This window comes from Cyprinus carpio, chromosome B23 (genome assembly GCF_018340385.1).
Source record: "Cyprinus carpio isolate SPL01 chromosome B23, ASM1834038v1, whole genome shotgun sequence".
NCBI lineage: Eukaryota > Metazoa > Chordata > Actinopteri > Cypriniformes > Cyprinidae > Cyprinus > Cyprinus carpio.
This window is the reverse complement of record NC_056619.1, coordinates 26,673,397-26,688,545: the sequence shown is the minus strand read 5'-3', so window position 1 is coordinate 26,688,545 and position 15,149 is coordinate 26,673,397. Positions and strand designations below refer to the sequence as shown.

Sequence of the window (15,149 nt, the reverse complement as noted above, 5' to 3'; positions counted from 1 at the left end):
TGGTTCTAGTAAGAACTCTAGCTGCTGCATTTTGGACTAACTGGAGTTTGTTTATTTAGCGTACAGAACAACCACCCAATAAAGCATTACAATAATCTAACCTTGAGATCATGAACGCATGAATTAACGTTTCTGCACTTGACATTAAGAGCATAGGTTGTAATTTAGATATATTTTTGAGATGAAAAAATGCAGTTTTACAAATGCTAGAAACGTGGCTTTCTAAGGAAAGGTTGCTATCAAATAGCACACCTAGGTTCCTAACTGATGATGAAGAATTGACAGAGCAGCCATCAAGTCTTAGACAGTTTTCTAGGTTATTACATGCAGAGTTTTTATTTCCTATAATTAACAACTCTGTTTTTTCAGAATTTAGCAGTATGAAATTACTTGTCATCCAGTTTTTTATATCGACTATGCATTCCATTAGTTTTTCAAATTGGTATGTTTCGCCGGGCCGCAAAGAAATAAAGAGCTGAGTATCATCAGCATAAGTTAACATCGTGTTTCCTGATGATATTTCCCAAGGGTAACATGTAAAGCATGAAGAGTAACGGCCCTAGTACTGAGCCTTGAGGTACTCCATACTGCACTTGTGATGGATATGATACCTCTTCTTTCACTGCTACGAATTGATGATGGTCAGATAAGTACGATTTAAACCTGCTTATTCACTTCCACTAATGTCAACAAAGTTTTCTAGTCTATGCAAAAGAATGTTGTGTTCAATAATTTCGAACACAGCAATAAGATCCAATAGCTCTAATAAAGAGATACAACCACGATCAGATGATAAGAGCAGGTCATTTGTAACTCTAAGGAGAGCAGTCTCAGTACTATGATACGGTCTAAATCCTGATTGGAAATCCTCACAGATACCATTTTTCTCTAAGAAGGAATATATTTGTGAGGATACTACCTTTTCTAGTATCTTGGACAGAAAAGGAAGATTCGAGATTGGTCTGTAATTAACTCGTTCTTTGGGGTAAATTTGTGTTGTTGTTTTTTTTTTAACGAGAGGCTTAATAACAGCCAGTCTGAAGGTTTTGGGGGCTATATATATGCTAAACTATATATATATAGTTTAGCATATATAACAAATATATACACACATATATACATACATATATATATATATATATATATATATATATATATATATATATATATATATATATATATATATATACTTTAAATACAGAACATTTAAACAACATTTCAGAAAAACTTAATAAAAACAATTGTCTTGATGTATTGTGATTAATCAGTTGGGTGAAGTATGGTGACGTGTTAATTAAATTTTCCTTATCATGTTCACCTGTAGTGTCTTGCCTTAAACTGAGAAATCATATAGAGGTATAGGCTAACCAAACAACAAAACACAAATAATCACCTCAGCACAACTGAACAAGACAAGTGAATCAACAACTAACCAGTAAACCAGTAAAGATAATGCACTTCTGCCTTTGTATTTGCTTCTGTTACACACTAATATTTAATCTATTAGTTCCTCATAAAAAACGATAATACATAACATAGTGTAATATATTAAATGGGATACTCCATCCCAAAATGAAAAGGTTGTCATTAATCACTTACCCCCATGTCGTTCCAAACCTGTAAAAGCTTTGCTCGTCTTTGGAGCACAATTTACTTTTTTTTTTTTTTTTTTGATTGCTAAATGACAGTGAGCACAACTGGAGCTACATGTGCAAAACTCTAACTACAGTCTGCACTACCAACAGTCACCTGATCTAAACAGTTCACATCACCTGCAAAACTCATTCCAAGCAACACAACTCTTAACACATGGCTCAAAACAGGCTCAGTGCAGCCAAACACTATGCACAACCCTCACTGAGATAACACGCACTGTCACTCAGAACACACTGAGAGTAAAAACACTAGCATCAAACACCAATACAGAAAATACAAACTTTTCATCTTTACAGTTTGAACAATTTCAGCGACTTCATACAAAGTAATATTTTCTTCAAAGAAAAGAGTGACATTCTTTCACATAATTTATTAAAATTTTTAGAACATAATTCTTTAAGGTAAATGAAAATTAGCAGTTTGCTTCAATAGTCTGTAGTAATTTACAGAATTACAGTAATGAGAAAAAGAGGTAGAAACTGAAAGTACATACTGTAATTCGAACAAATAACTGAGGGGCTAATCCTGCCTCTCTCTAGCATCAGGCCACAGGTTTTCATCAACATCACATCTAATGTTCTCTCTTGCCATGCACCTGGGGAAGAACCTTCTGGAGTGCCTTATCCATCCCTGGCAGTCCTCTGGACTCGTGTCCTCACATCCGGCACGCATGGCTTCCAAAAGAGACATTTGGTCATGTGGGTGGTGATCAAACACTTTCCACCTCCAGGCAGAGAAAAACTCCTCTATTGGGTTGAGGAAGGGTGAATATGCAGGCAGGTACAAAACCATAAATCTGCGATGTGCTGCAAACCAATCTGTGACAGCTGCAGAGTGGTGAAAAGCAACGTTATCGCAAACTATGACAAAAACTTGGGGGTTTCTTACTGGCTCCCCCTGTTCTAGGAAAGCTATAAGCCTTTCTGTGTTGTATGAGCCAATGAGTGGTGTGTTGAGAAGCAAACCATCATTGGCCATTACAGCACACATGGTGATATTTCCCCCTTGGCCTGGAACCTCCACAGTGGCCCTTTGACCTATAACATTCCTTCCTCTGCGCCGTATTTTGGTAAGGTTAAATCCAACTTCATCGATAAATACAAATGAATGTGGTGTTTCCAGTACTTCCACCTCCATTACTCTCTGAAAAACAGTAAGTGCACAGTTTTACTGTAGTAATGCTAGTGTTTTATTTTTTACTGTAAATATTTTTTATAGCTGTGTATGTTCAGACGTCTTACCTGGACATATTGGTATCTTTGCTCTTTTACGTTTCTCCCGAACGGTACAGTGTATAACTGTTTCATTGTAACTTGGTGTTTCTGTAGGACTCGAGCAATAGTTGTTGTGCTGACAGAATTAACATTTTCAAATATATTATTGTCAGCCAGCACTCTATCTTGAATCTCCCGCAGTTTTATTGCATTGTTGACAACAACCATGTCAACAATAGAATTTTCCTGCTTATCTGAAAATATTTTTTCTCTTCCTCCTGTTGGGGGCAGTCTTTGGGTCCTGTTGTAAAAATATATTTTACAGTCAAACTTACTGTAATATATATCTGTGTAAATTCTATAATTGCAATACAAAATAAATTCCTGTAATGTTTTCATTTACTGTAAAGATGTAACTCTCTTCTGTTTGTATGATGGAAAATTTGCATTACAGATGCCACTGTGGATCTTTTCAGATTGGGTTGCCCCCTAAACCCTGCCTCTCTCAATGAGAGACCATGGTTTATAACATGGTCTATAAGTGTAGCTCTTATTTCATCTGAAATAACAGCTCTTTGTCTTCTTTGTCTTCCTCCATGCATCCGCCCTCTCCCTGCCACCCTTCTCCCTCCACGAACCCGTCTTCCTTGTTCCATTTCCAAAATTAGTCTTTCTGAGCTCTACCTATATATATATATATATATATATATATATATATCAATATGTGTGTGTGTGTGTGTGTGTTCACTAACAAGTCTAAAACAAGACACCTGCTTAGCCTTTCAGCTGAAATTGCAATCAGCAGTGTTTGAAAGGCACAAGGCTGAAATCTATTCTGTTTTGAATGTGTGGTTCACAGTTTTGACAGCAGTGTGTTAAAATTTGAACAAAGTGCTGTAAAGCTGTAAATCCACAGTGTTATGCAGGTTGTGGTAAAAGTCATGGGATAAGTGTGTAGAATTTTGAAAACTGTGTTCAAGCAAAGAAAAATGATCTAGAGTTTGGTCCACATGAACTGCTGCTGTGCAGACTGTAGTTAGAGTTTTGCACATGTGACTCCAGTTGTGCACACTGTCGTTTAGCAATCGAAAAAAAACTGTAAGATATTTTGGATGAAAACAGGGAGGCTTGACACTGTCCCATAGACTGCCAAATAAATAACAGTGTCAGGGTCCAGGAAAGTATGAGATGTATTGTCAGAATAGTCCATCTGTCATCAGTGATTCAAGGCTGATACAGAAGAGTGTACGCTGCCTGCGTACTGCTCAGAATTGCCAAAATGGCGCTATGCTGATTTGGAGAGACACAGAGGAGACGAATTGTTGAATAAAGTTGTTATTTTTGTTTTTCTCCATGTACAAAAAGTATTCTTGTCGCTTCATAACGTTACGGTTGAATCACTGATGACAGATGGACTATTCTGACGAAGCCTTTCATACTTTCCTGAACCTTGACACTGGCTACGTTTACATGCAGACTTTTTGGTTCAATCGGACTAAATTCATTACGATTCATGAATCTGATTGTAGTGTTTACATGAACGCTAAATAAAGTGATCGGATTGATGTGCACGTTTATATGTCACAAGCTTCAAATCGGAATAGATTTTTTGACATGCACACACTGCTCAAATAGTGAAAGTGAAAAGTGACATAGATAATATAGAGTTTCTCACTGATTGCACATAATAACCACTCTCCTACACAGTTTCTTTATTTGTTTTTAACAGCAGAATTAATATTTACCCGTTTATGGATAATTGTGCTGTGCTGCTCATATTTATCACGCAAAAAAAAAAAAAAAAAAAAAGCCCCTCCAAGCGCCCAAAACGGGTTGCCTGTGGATGAGTATCTAAAACAAGGTCGTCCTGCTCCACTTCACAGTTGCCGAGTTAAAGGAGAGTTTTATAATGACAGGACACACATTTATACAACACTTCGTTCCGTGCGTCATATGTCATTATGTTATTTCTACGTCATTGCACATGCGCAGTCCTTTCAGTTTTATGGTTCAATCCGATCGAGTGTTTACATGCACGCTCAATCGTATTAGAAGAGGAATAAACCACCCCCTTCAATCTGATCGAAATTTCATTCGGATCGAGCTCAATGGGATCGATTAAGGTGTTTATATGAATGTTTTTCAATACGATTGAGCCTTCAATCCGATTGCAAACAGATTATTTGGGTGTAAACGTAGCCCCTGTTAAATTATTTGGCAGTCTATGGGACAGTCTCAAGTCTCCCCTGTTTTCAGCTAAAATATCTTAAATTGTGTTCCGAAGATGATGAATGAAGCTTTTACGGGTTTAAGTGATTAATGACAAAATTTTCATTTTGCGGAGTACAAACCCTCAAAAACAATGTTCAGTGAGGAAGAAAAAATAAGTTCACCTTTGTGTTAATGATGTTCTGAAGACTGCTTCAGTCACAACACGATCCAAACACTCCTGTCACAGAAATCATCTGAATTATGAAAGGATATAGTTTCACAACTATGCGATGAATGATATTACATTAGGCTACCTGTTTTCTATTCAAATAGAGGCGTGTGAAGGAATTCTGTGAATCTGACAGGAGCTCTTTTATTTTATATTAATACAGAATTATCTACTGCAGAGATGTCGACATCCACAACAATCATTGCAGAAAAATGATGCAAACTTCAAATGTTGTATAATGTTAGAGCAGATGTGTAGACTTTCACTCAAGTGTGTGTGTGTGTGTGTGTGTGTGTGTAATAACACTTCCTCCAGTGAAAATTTTGAAAATATTGTATACTATGTTTTATCTGGAAGCAAGGGTTTGAAGTTAAAAAACGTATTAATTCTGGATGTGTTTCATCTTTTGTCTTCTCCAGATGTTAACTGATGGACTGGAGTGCTGTGGATTACTTGTGGATTATTGTGGTGTTTTTATCAGCTGTTTGGACTCTCATTCTGACGGCACCCATTCACTGCAGAGCATCCATTGCTGAGACACTGATGCAGTGCTACATTTCTACAAACCTGATGAAGAAACAAACTCATCCTGATCTTGAGGGTGAACTATTCCTTTGAGTTTATATTGAAAACAAGAAAATATGTTGTTTTTGTTGTTGTTTTAATCATAAACTCACTTCATTTTGATCAATTCTTTCAGAAAACAAGACTAATAAAATGACATAGTATCTTTTTGCATCATTTGCATCTCCAGTAAATATATCTTGATTTAAGAATGTTTTTACCGGAAAACAAAACAAAATACAGCTGAAGAACAGCATGTTTGTGGTGTGACATCATCTTACTGATACTCTCCGACCATAAATGATGGCAATATAGTGTATTTGAATGTGACATGGTATGAATTGCTGTCTCATATTTGCATGTTTGACGCACTGTAACCGAATTTGAATCTGAATATTACCATGATAACATAGTAGCAAACAATGTGGCAAACACAACAGATAATGTGTATCCTTTCAGCTCAAACTGTGCACCACAAAAACGTGTCTACAATATTACTCTTTGGTTGAAGTTTGATTATATACATACACACAATCTATATATAGATTTGTATTTTAGTTAACATTTACTTTATTTCAGATGCTTGCAACTGAAAAAAGAAAAAAAAAAAAAAAAAACTCTTACTGTTTTTCTGCTGATTTTGCATTTTACCTGAAAAGTGCTCCTGGTTTTCTGGTTAGATTGTTTGATTGTTTATTTTTTTTCATGAATAACAACGGCACACATTCAAGTTCTATCCTGTATTTGATTATTCATCCCTGAGGGACACTGGGACATTCATGACTATCAGCTGAGTAAAAATATAACTAACAATATGTAAATTAAAATGGAAAAAATTCAAATGAGATAAACAGAGGACATGAGTACAGGAATAATACCAGTATTCATTAAACAATTACTCAAAATATTTAACCAAAAATAACTTGTGTTCTTTCAGACCTCAGCATTCTCATCAAAGTATCTACTTTATCTCAGATGTTTCTCTGGAGAAATTAAAAAAGGATACAAACGAGTCAAAAATCCAGTCCAGAGCTGAACAATGAATGTGGAGCTGAAGTACAAACATCTGAAAGCAGGAAAACCTCAGTAAAACTATTTCATTTCTCACGCTTTCATTTCTCTATTAAAAAAAGAAGGAAACAAACCTGAACAAAGAAACAAACAAGCCACAGAAAGGAGTGAAGAAGGGAGAGAACCAAAGATGGGAGGAGCAGAAAGAGAGAGGATCGGTGATATCAGTCTGTCCTGATAAAAGAAGAAACACAAACACACCTGAATCACAACATCTACAGGTAAGAAACTCTGAGTCTTAACTTTACACTGATTATAATATGATTGATTTAGCATTGTTTATATCACATTATATTAAGCTGATCACTGTTTAACTAGTGAATGTGTGGATTTAGCACATTTTCTCTGTTGATATCTGGGTTTTTATAGAGAAAAATTACAGAGAAACTTTCCCAAGTGTGCCCTGTATTAATATTTGTACTATATTTATTTATTTATTAAACAAATTATACACTATTACATGAGCAAAACCTACTTACAACAGCAATGCAATACCAGATCATAATGTGTGTGTGAATTTAACTCTGGAGATTTTAACAGCAGAAACGTGCAGCATAAAACAATACACTGTAAAAAATGTTCATATTTCTTAACTGTAAAACACTAAAAATCATACAGTAAAAGTCTGATAACTATATAAACTGTTAGAAATGTAATTTTATAGTACTTGTTTCATTGTTTCATTCATATAGTAGATTAGATTATGTGGGTTTCTCTTTTTAACTGTATCACAATCTGTGTTTTTAAGGTGGTTGTCAGTGTTTTAAAGATTTTATTATTTCAGTAGGTTGGTATATTAGCACCTACGGAGCCCCTAAAGGTTCATTGTGGTGGAAAAAAATCAGAGTGAGTGAAAAAAATTTGGGGTGGGAGAAAAACATTTATTTTTTATTTTTTTACGTTCTCTCGCAAAACTTTTGCGTTCCCCCGAGAAACTTTGCGTTCCCTCGCAAAACTTTTGTGTTCTCTCGCAAAATTATTTGCGTTCCCTCGCAAAACTTTTGCGTTCTCTTGCAAAGATATTTGCGTTCCCTCGCAAAACGTTTGCGTTCTCTCGCAAAACCAGCTGAGTTCGGACAAACACTTCCTGTTTACTTTACAGCTTGTAGTGGTTTATACAGCTCCATAAGTTCACAATGGAGCGGTTCGTAGAGTTTTGTTTTGAACTTGGAGAAATAGTCAGTGCATGCTTATTACGGCACGGTTTTGGGACATACTAAAACACTTAATGTAAAACACTGTGTGAGAGCCGTGGGAACGGAGCGAGGGAAAGCAAATAATTTTGCGAGAGAACGCAAATGTTTTGCGAGGGAACGCAAATAATTTTGCGAGAGAACGCAAATGTTTTGCGAGGGAACGCAAATAATTTTGCGAGAGAACGCAAAAGTTTTGCGAGAGAACGCAAATAATTTTGCGAGAGAACGCAAATGTTTTGCGAGGGAATGCAAATAATTTTGCAAGAGAACGCAAAAGTTTTGCGAGAGAATGCAAAAGTTTTGCGAGGGAACGCAAAGTTTCTCGAGGGAACGCAAAAGTTTTGCGAGAGAACGCAAAAAAATAAAAAATATATTTTTTCCTCCCACCCCAAATTTTTTCACTCACTCTGATTTTTTTCCACCACAATGAACCTTTAGGGGCTCCGTAAGCATCATATCAGTTAATGAAATACCTTTTTTAGAAATAAATGCAACTTAAATCCATGAAACCTAAAACATTGCTGCTGTAAATTTTAACTGAAAAGTTCTGGCAACCACAGCTGCTTTTACTGTAAGTTTTATGTATTTTCAGTGTATTTTCAGACTGAATCACGACACACGTCAGCTTCAGGAGCTTCATGTGTGTATTTATAACTTATGTAGAATCTAATAAGCAATGATAAAGCAGAAATGACATGATCTGATGTTCTAGATCTGGTCAGATGTTCAGCGTCTGCATCATTTATTGAGACTGATTTCTGTTTTTCCCTCAGAAATGAAGAGAATCACATTGATGTCTGTTCTGCTCACAGGTGAGTGAGTGTTTAAATGAGTGCTTGACTAGTACTAGTGCTGATAGTTAGTGTTAGTGCTGTCACAACTAAAAGAGGTTTCAGTCAACTTTCTAGTTCAACCCGATGCAGAGAATTCAGTTTGTTCACTGAAAATCAAAACACCGTTAAATGTGTCTCTCCTCAGTCGTGCTCAGTTCGTCTCCGCGTCAGTATCACTTTGTGAATCAGAACAAGAACTGGACTGAAGCTCAGAGATACTGCAGAGAGAAATACACAGATCTGGTCACTATCAATGACATGAATGAACAGAATGACATAAATCAGCTCCTACAGAGAGTGAACAGCAGTGCTGACCGTGTCTGGATTGGGCTGCAGGACACATGGATTTGGTCTCTGAATAACTCTGACTTCTACAGAGGAAAAGAGTCTCAGTTCAGGAAGTGGGAACCAACACAACCAAATGGAGATGGAGACTGTATTTATATGAACAATGATGGACAATGGCATGATGACCGATGTAGTAAAACAAAACATTTCATCTGCTATAATGGCGAGTTCAGCTAGATGTTTTATATCTGATGAGCTTTGCACTATTAATTAAGCAAATTATCTTCTTTAAAGCTGTTTATAGTTGAATTGAATTGGTTTCTGTCTAATTGATGAACTTTGCAACACAGACACTTATTTTATTTTAAATGCTACAGAAATAAATGTGACTTGATTATGTGATTAAAACAGAAATGTTCTAAAAGACTTGATTATTTTCATCATGAAACGCTTTCAGTTTGGAATAATGAACCACAATTAGATTTGTCTTTATGTTCTTGGTAAATGAGAGGATAAAGAACATGTATTTAATTCTCTAAATCAATATCAGACAAATGTCTTTCTCTTTTAAAGGCAGCAGTAAAGGATTCGTCCCTGTACAGGAGAAAAAGAACTGGGCTGATGCTCAGAAACACTGCAGACAGTATCACACAGATCTGGCCAGTGTGAGGAATGAGAGTGAGAATAATCAGATCCAGAACCTAACTTCAGATAAACAAGCCTGGATCGGTCTGTACAGATTCTGGGTTTGGTCAGATAACAGCAAATGCATATTCAAACACTGGAAAAGTGATGAACCCAATACGAGAGATGGCAGAAACAGCATCTGTGTATCAACTGGTATCAGTGATGAAGGACGATGGACAGACGAGTGCTGTTCAGATCAGCATCCCTTTGTGTGTTATGATGGTGAGTAGATCAATCATCTGAGCTGCTGTACATCTACAGAAACTCTCTCATCATTACAGTATGACTGCATTATTCCTTTAACCAGCAATTTCCAAACTTTCTGTCAATGAAAGTATTGAAGTCTTTAAATTAATGTTTCAATAATTTGACAAAACATTCACACATTCATGGTTCTCTGATGTCAGTTAATGATCACAAGACATGCAGCTAAACAAATAAAATATATAAAAATGAAATGCTCAAAAACACAACTCTCTTCATATGAGTTCTTGTGTGTAAATGCTTCACTTTCTGTTTGTTTCCAGATAAACTGGTTCTGATCCGAGAGAATAAGACGTGGACTGAAGCTCTGAGATACTGCAGAGATAGGGACATGGACCTGGTGTCGGTGGATTCGGAGCAGATGCAGCGGCGGGTGATGAATGTGACCTCGAGCGCTCTCTCCGATCACGTGTGGCTGGGTCTGCGTCAGTCCCGCATACTGGGAGTCTGGTTCTGGGTCAATGGTCACACCATGTGCTACAATCAGTGGGCTTCTGATTACGACACTGGACTGGACGACTGCGATAAGACGGTCAGATCCGGAGTCATTCGGACCCGTGATCAGCTCTGGATCAGCCGCCCTGAAACTGATAGATACAACTTCATCTGCACCAAGTGAGTGCTGGAGAGTCACTGATTACATGTGATCCAGATTACAAATATTCAGTACTTGTAATTAGATTACACTACATTTTAAAGGGGTCATGACATGTTTTTTATTATTATTTTAACATGCTCTTTGAGGTTTACTCATAATGTTAATAAAGTTTTTTGCAAAAAAAAAAAAAATAACTAAATAAGTAGAAAATGTATTATTTTCAACCCTCTTTCTGAACTTTCAGAAACAGGTTGTTTTTAAGGAGCTGGGGTCTCATTTATAAAACTCTCCTTAGATTTCATCCTAAAATTTTACGTAGGCACAAAAGCTAGATTTTGTGTACGCCCAAAAGTTTTCAGATTTATAAAACCATGCACACGCCAGAACCTGTGCAAAAATCTATCTATAAATCCCAGTCAGGTGCGTGCGTGCATCTCCACCTTGACCCCTCCCCGAAATCACCCTATATGGAGCTTACAACGGCTAGTTTTACTATGCATAACCTCATCTGCATATAATTTCCATGCATATTCCCATGCACGTGACCCCATGTTTAACACAGAGACAGTAGGGAAATAGTATCCTTGCTATGTTTTAGAATACATATACGAAAATTTCCATAAAAACTAAATGGTTTCAAATAGTTCTTAGATATTTTAGATTATCTCATTCTTTTACACTGGCCAAATACAATTTCAGTTATTTCAAATTAAATGTATGCAGTTTTGCTGATAAGAAAAAACATATTTTAGCTTTTTTAGTGGAAACCGATAAGCCCATATTTGCAGTGTACTGTCTGATTTGGTGCGTCACTGACAAATTATTGTAAAAAGGAAACATGCAAATCTTACAGTTTTCTCCAAGTTGTGTCATTCAAATATGGTGGAATTTTTCATAATGTTAGTTGACTTCACACGACATTAACACCTCCGTGCAGCTGTGGTTGTACAGTAATCCCTCAGTGTCCGCCATAATATCGCAGTAAGTGCGCATCATTGATCTAGCTAAAATATTTCTCATAACGTGATCTGTAGTTTAGTTTCAAGATTAATTACAGTGCACCTATAGAACTCCTCGCTGTCATTAAAAAATAACATGTCACAGGAAAATTATGTTTATTGTTAATGAAATTATGCAATTATGTTGTTTGTAAAATTATGTAATTTCAGTGTTAATCTCCTTTAATGCGAGTGGAATAATGTAAATGTGTATATCGACATGAAAACAGAGTTTAAAATCGTTGTTTACGTCATTAATTTTCTCACTACATTAAAAATAGTGCGTACGCATGGTAGAGAATGTCCGTACAGTGCGTACATATTTACGCCATGTTTATTTATTATAAATCCCGATATGTGCGGAAAAAATTGCGTACGTAGTTTCTATGCCTATTTTGTGCATACGCAACGTTTATAAATGAGACCCCTGGTCTTTTAAGGCTTCTTAGTAATCAGCGACTGATATGATTGGCTAACGTCACTGCATAGGAAACAGTATCAACTCCCCCTTGCTATTGCATGATTAGAGTGTTTTGACAACATAATTCAAATTAAACGGTAATTTCCAGACAAAGCATTATGATAATTTTAACCGATACAATATATTGTTTCATGGACTTTTAGTTTGGTTCTCATTGTTTCCTGTGTTTCCTTTCGGTTTGCTTGGTAGTCATGGTTTTTAAGTATGTTCTTATCTGTCACTGTAGTAACTGATTATGTTGTTCACCTGCGTCTCATTAATTTCCTTCATTACTTTGTATTTTTTTATTCCTCTCACTTGATCTCCATCTACGTTTTGATTATCATTCTGAATCCAATTCATAGTCTCTTTTCAGGTTTTTGTTCAAAATGTTATTTCTTTATTTTTTATGAAACTTACCATTAATGTTTAAAAAAAGAATATGAAGCTAGAATAAAATTTTTTTTTTACAAGCAGATTTTCGTGGCCTAATGGTTAAGAGTCGGACCCCACGAAGGGTTGTGAGTTCGAGTCTCGGGCCGGCAGGAATTGTGGGTGGGGGGAGTGCATGTACAGTTCTCTCTCCACCTTCAATACCACGATGGTGCCCTTGAGCAAGCATCGAACCCCCAACTGCTCCCCGGGCGCCGCAACATAAAATGGCTGCCCACTGCTCCGGGTGTGTGTTCACAGTGTGTGTGTGTGTTCACTGCTGTGTGTGTGCACTTCGGATGGGTTAAATGCAGAGCACTAATTCTGAGTATGGGTCACCATACTTGGCTGATGTCACGTCACTTTCACTTTCACTGTCACTTTCACTTTTCAACCCTGTTCGTTCTTTTTTGGATGTTTTGTATGTTCAGATATTCATGTAACAAAAATATATCCAAATTAAACCTAAATAGGGACATAGTAGTATACTTAAAGTATGATGTAAAGTTCACTTAAAGAAAAGTTATGAGTATACTTGCAGTATAAAACTACTAAACTAGTAGTTTACTGAGACTATACTTGAAAGTGTACAAAGTATTTAATTAGTAATCTCTCAGTATACCTATAAGTTCACTTTTAGTATAATTGCAGTACAAACTACAAACATAGAGGTAAACTAGTTGTGTACTCAAAGTTTGCTACTGTTATACTTAAAGTATACTTAAAAATATACTTTTATATACTAGAAAGTTAGCCAATTTAGCCCCAAGGAGTATTGAAACAGTGCACTTACAAGTATACTACTAGAACACTGATATTTGTATAATTGCTACATAAAGTATACTTAAAAATATACTTGAACTTTACTTAAGCATACTTAATAAAATAAACTTGAACTATACTACTTTTTTGTAAGGGTAGTTACTGATTATGTTGTTCACCTGTGTCTCATTAACTTCATTACTGTGTAATTCCTCTCACTTGACACTGTAGACTGAATATTTTGGCTTGATGACAAAGTGGGTGTGATGTTTCTATGTATAAAATCACCTACAATGAATACATGTAAATGTAAAATGGATAATGTTTTATATAATGACAATAAATATTCATTGAGTGACTTCATGGAATATTTGTACTATATTTGAACATCAGCAGAAGCATTTAAATGAAGTGGTGAAGGTTAAAATGTGATGAAAATAGAGTTTATTGATACTTCAATATTGCAGAAAAAATACAGGATCTACAAATACATACAGTGATGCAAAAACAACAACAATAAAAATAATAATTTAGAAACACCAAATAATGTCTTTGAATTATATATAAAAATATCAAAACAAGTAGCATTTATTTCAAAGAAATACAACAGAAACAGTTTTTTGAGGTTTGTTTGGAACTGAAATATTTCTGCTATAATAATTTTATTATTATTTTTTTTTAAATAAATATTATTCATTATTTTTATTTATTTAGTTATTTTAGTACAAGACATTAAATTAAACAGAAATGAGAAAATGTTCCCTTGGCAACTAGCTAAAATAATAATTAGTTTTAAAAACACTGTTTAATTAGACAAAACACTCAGATTCTGATGATTTTGCATATTTTACCTGAAAAGCGCTCCTGGTTTCCTGGTTCAATTGTGGGGGTTTTTTTTACCATCATCTTCATCTTGATGAAAAACAGCACACATCCAAATTCTGTCCTGAAGATTCAATCTGTCCCGTATCTGATATTCTTCCCGAACGGACACTGAGACATTCATGACTATCAGCTGTATAAAAAATTAACAACAATATGTAAATTAATAGGAAAAAAAAAAGACACATGAAATAAACAGAGACGAGGAAGACAAGAATAAGGCAAGGCAATAGCACATTTCATACACAATGGTAATTTGCATTCCTTTGATTTACATAAAAGAAATTAAAATAATGATAAAAAATAATCACAACAATAAAAACAAGGAGTTTAAAAAACTTTTAAAATTATTTAAAAAAAGATTTTGAGTCTGGATTTAAATGTGGCGAATGTTTTAGCACATCTGGTCTCTTCTGGAAGCTGATTCCAACTGTGGGTGGCATAATAACGAAAAGCAGACTCCCCTTGTTTTGTGTTGAACCCTTGGTATTTCTAACTGACTCGATCCTAATGATCTGAGTGCTCTGTTAGTTTTATATTCAGTGAACATATCTGCTATGTATTTAGCTCCTATGCCATTGAGTGATTTATAAACGAGTAAAAAGTACTTTAAAATCAATCCTAAATGTAACTGGAAGCCAGTGTAAGGACCTGAGGACTGGTGTGTTATGCTCAGATTTTCTGGTTCTAGTCAGAATCCTGGCAGCAGAGTTCTGGATGAGCTGCAGCTGTCTAATGGTCTTCTTGTGAAGGCCGGTGAGGAGACCATTACAATAGTCCACCCTGCTGGTGATAAAGGCATGA

The 15,149-nt window shown here is 35.7% G+C and overlaps 2 protein-coding genes across 2 annotated transcripts; both read left to right on the top strand.

The window, feature by feature from the left end:
- The first annotated feature begins 8,916 nt into the window (after positions 1 to 8,916).
- LOC109081870 (C-type lectin domain family 10 member A-like) lies at positions 8,917 to 9,499 on the top strand. The gene is made up of 2 exons (XM_042750561.1): positions 8,917 to 8,953; positions 9,120 to 9,499. The coding sequence occupies exons 1-2, from the start codon at positions 8,917 to 8,919 to the stop codon at positions 9,497 to 9,499; spliced, it is 417 nt and encodes a 138-aa protein (XP_042606495.1).
- A 317-nt stretch (positions 9,500 to 9,816) lies between these two features.
- Positions 9,817 to 10,976, top strand: LOC122141897 (C-type lectin lectoxin-Phi1-like). Its single transcript, XM_042750560.1, has 2 exons — positions 9,817 to 10,171; positions 10,477 to 10,976. The coding sequence occupies exons 1-2, from the start codon at positions 9,817 to 9,819 to the stop codon at positions 10,830 to 10,832; spliced, it is 711 nt and encodes a 236-aa protein (XP_042606494.1). The 3' UTR covers positions 10,833 to 10,976.
- The last annotated feature ends 4,173 nt before the right edge of the window (positions 10,977 to 15,149 follow it).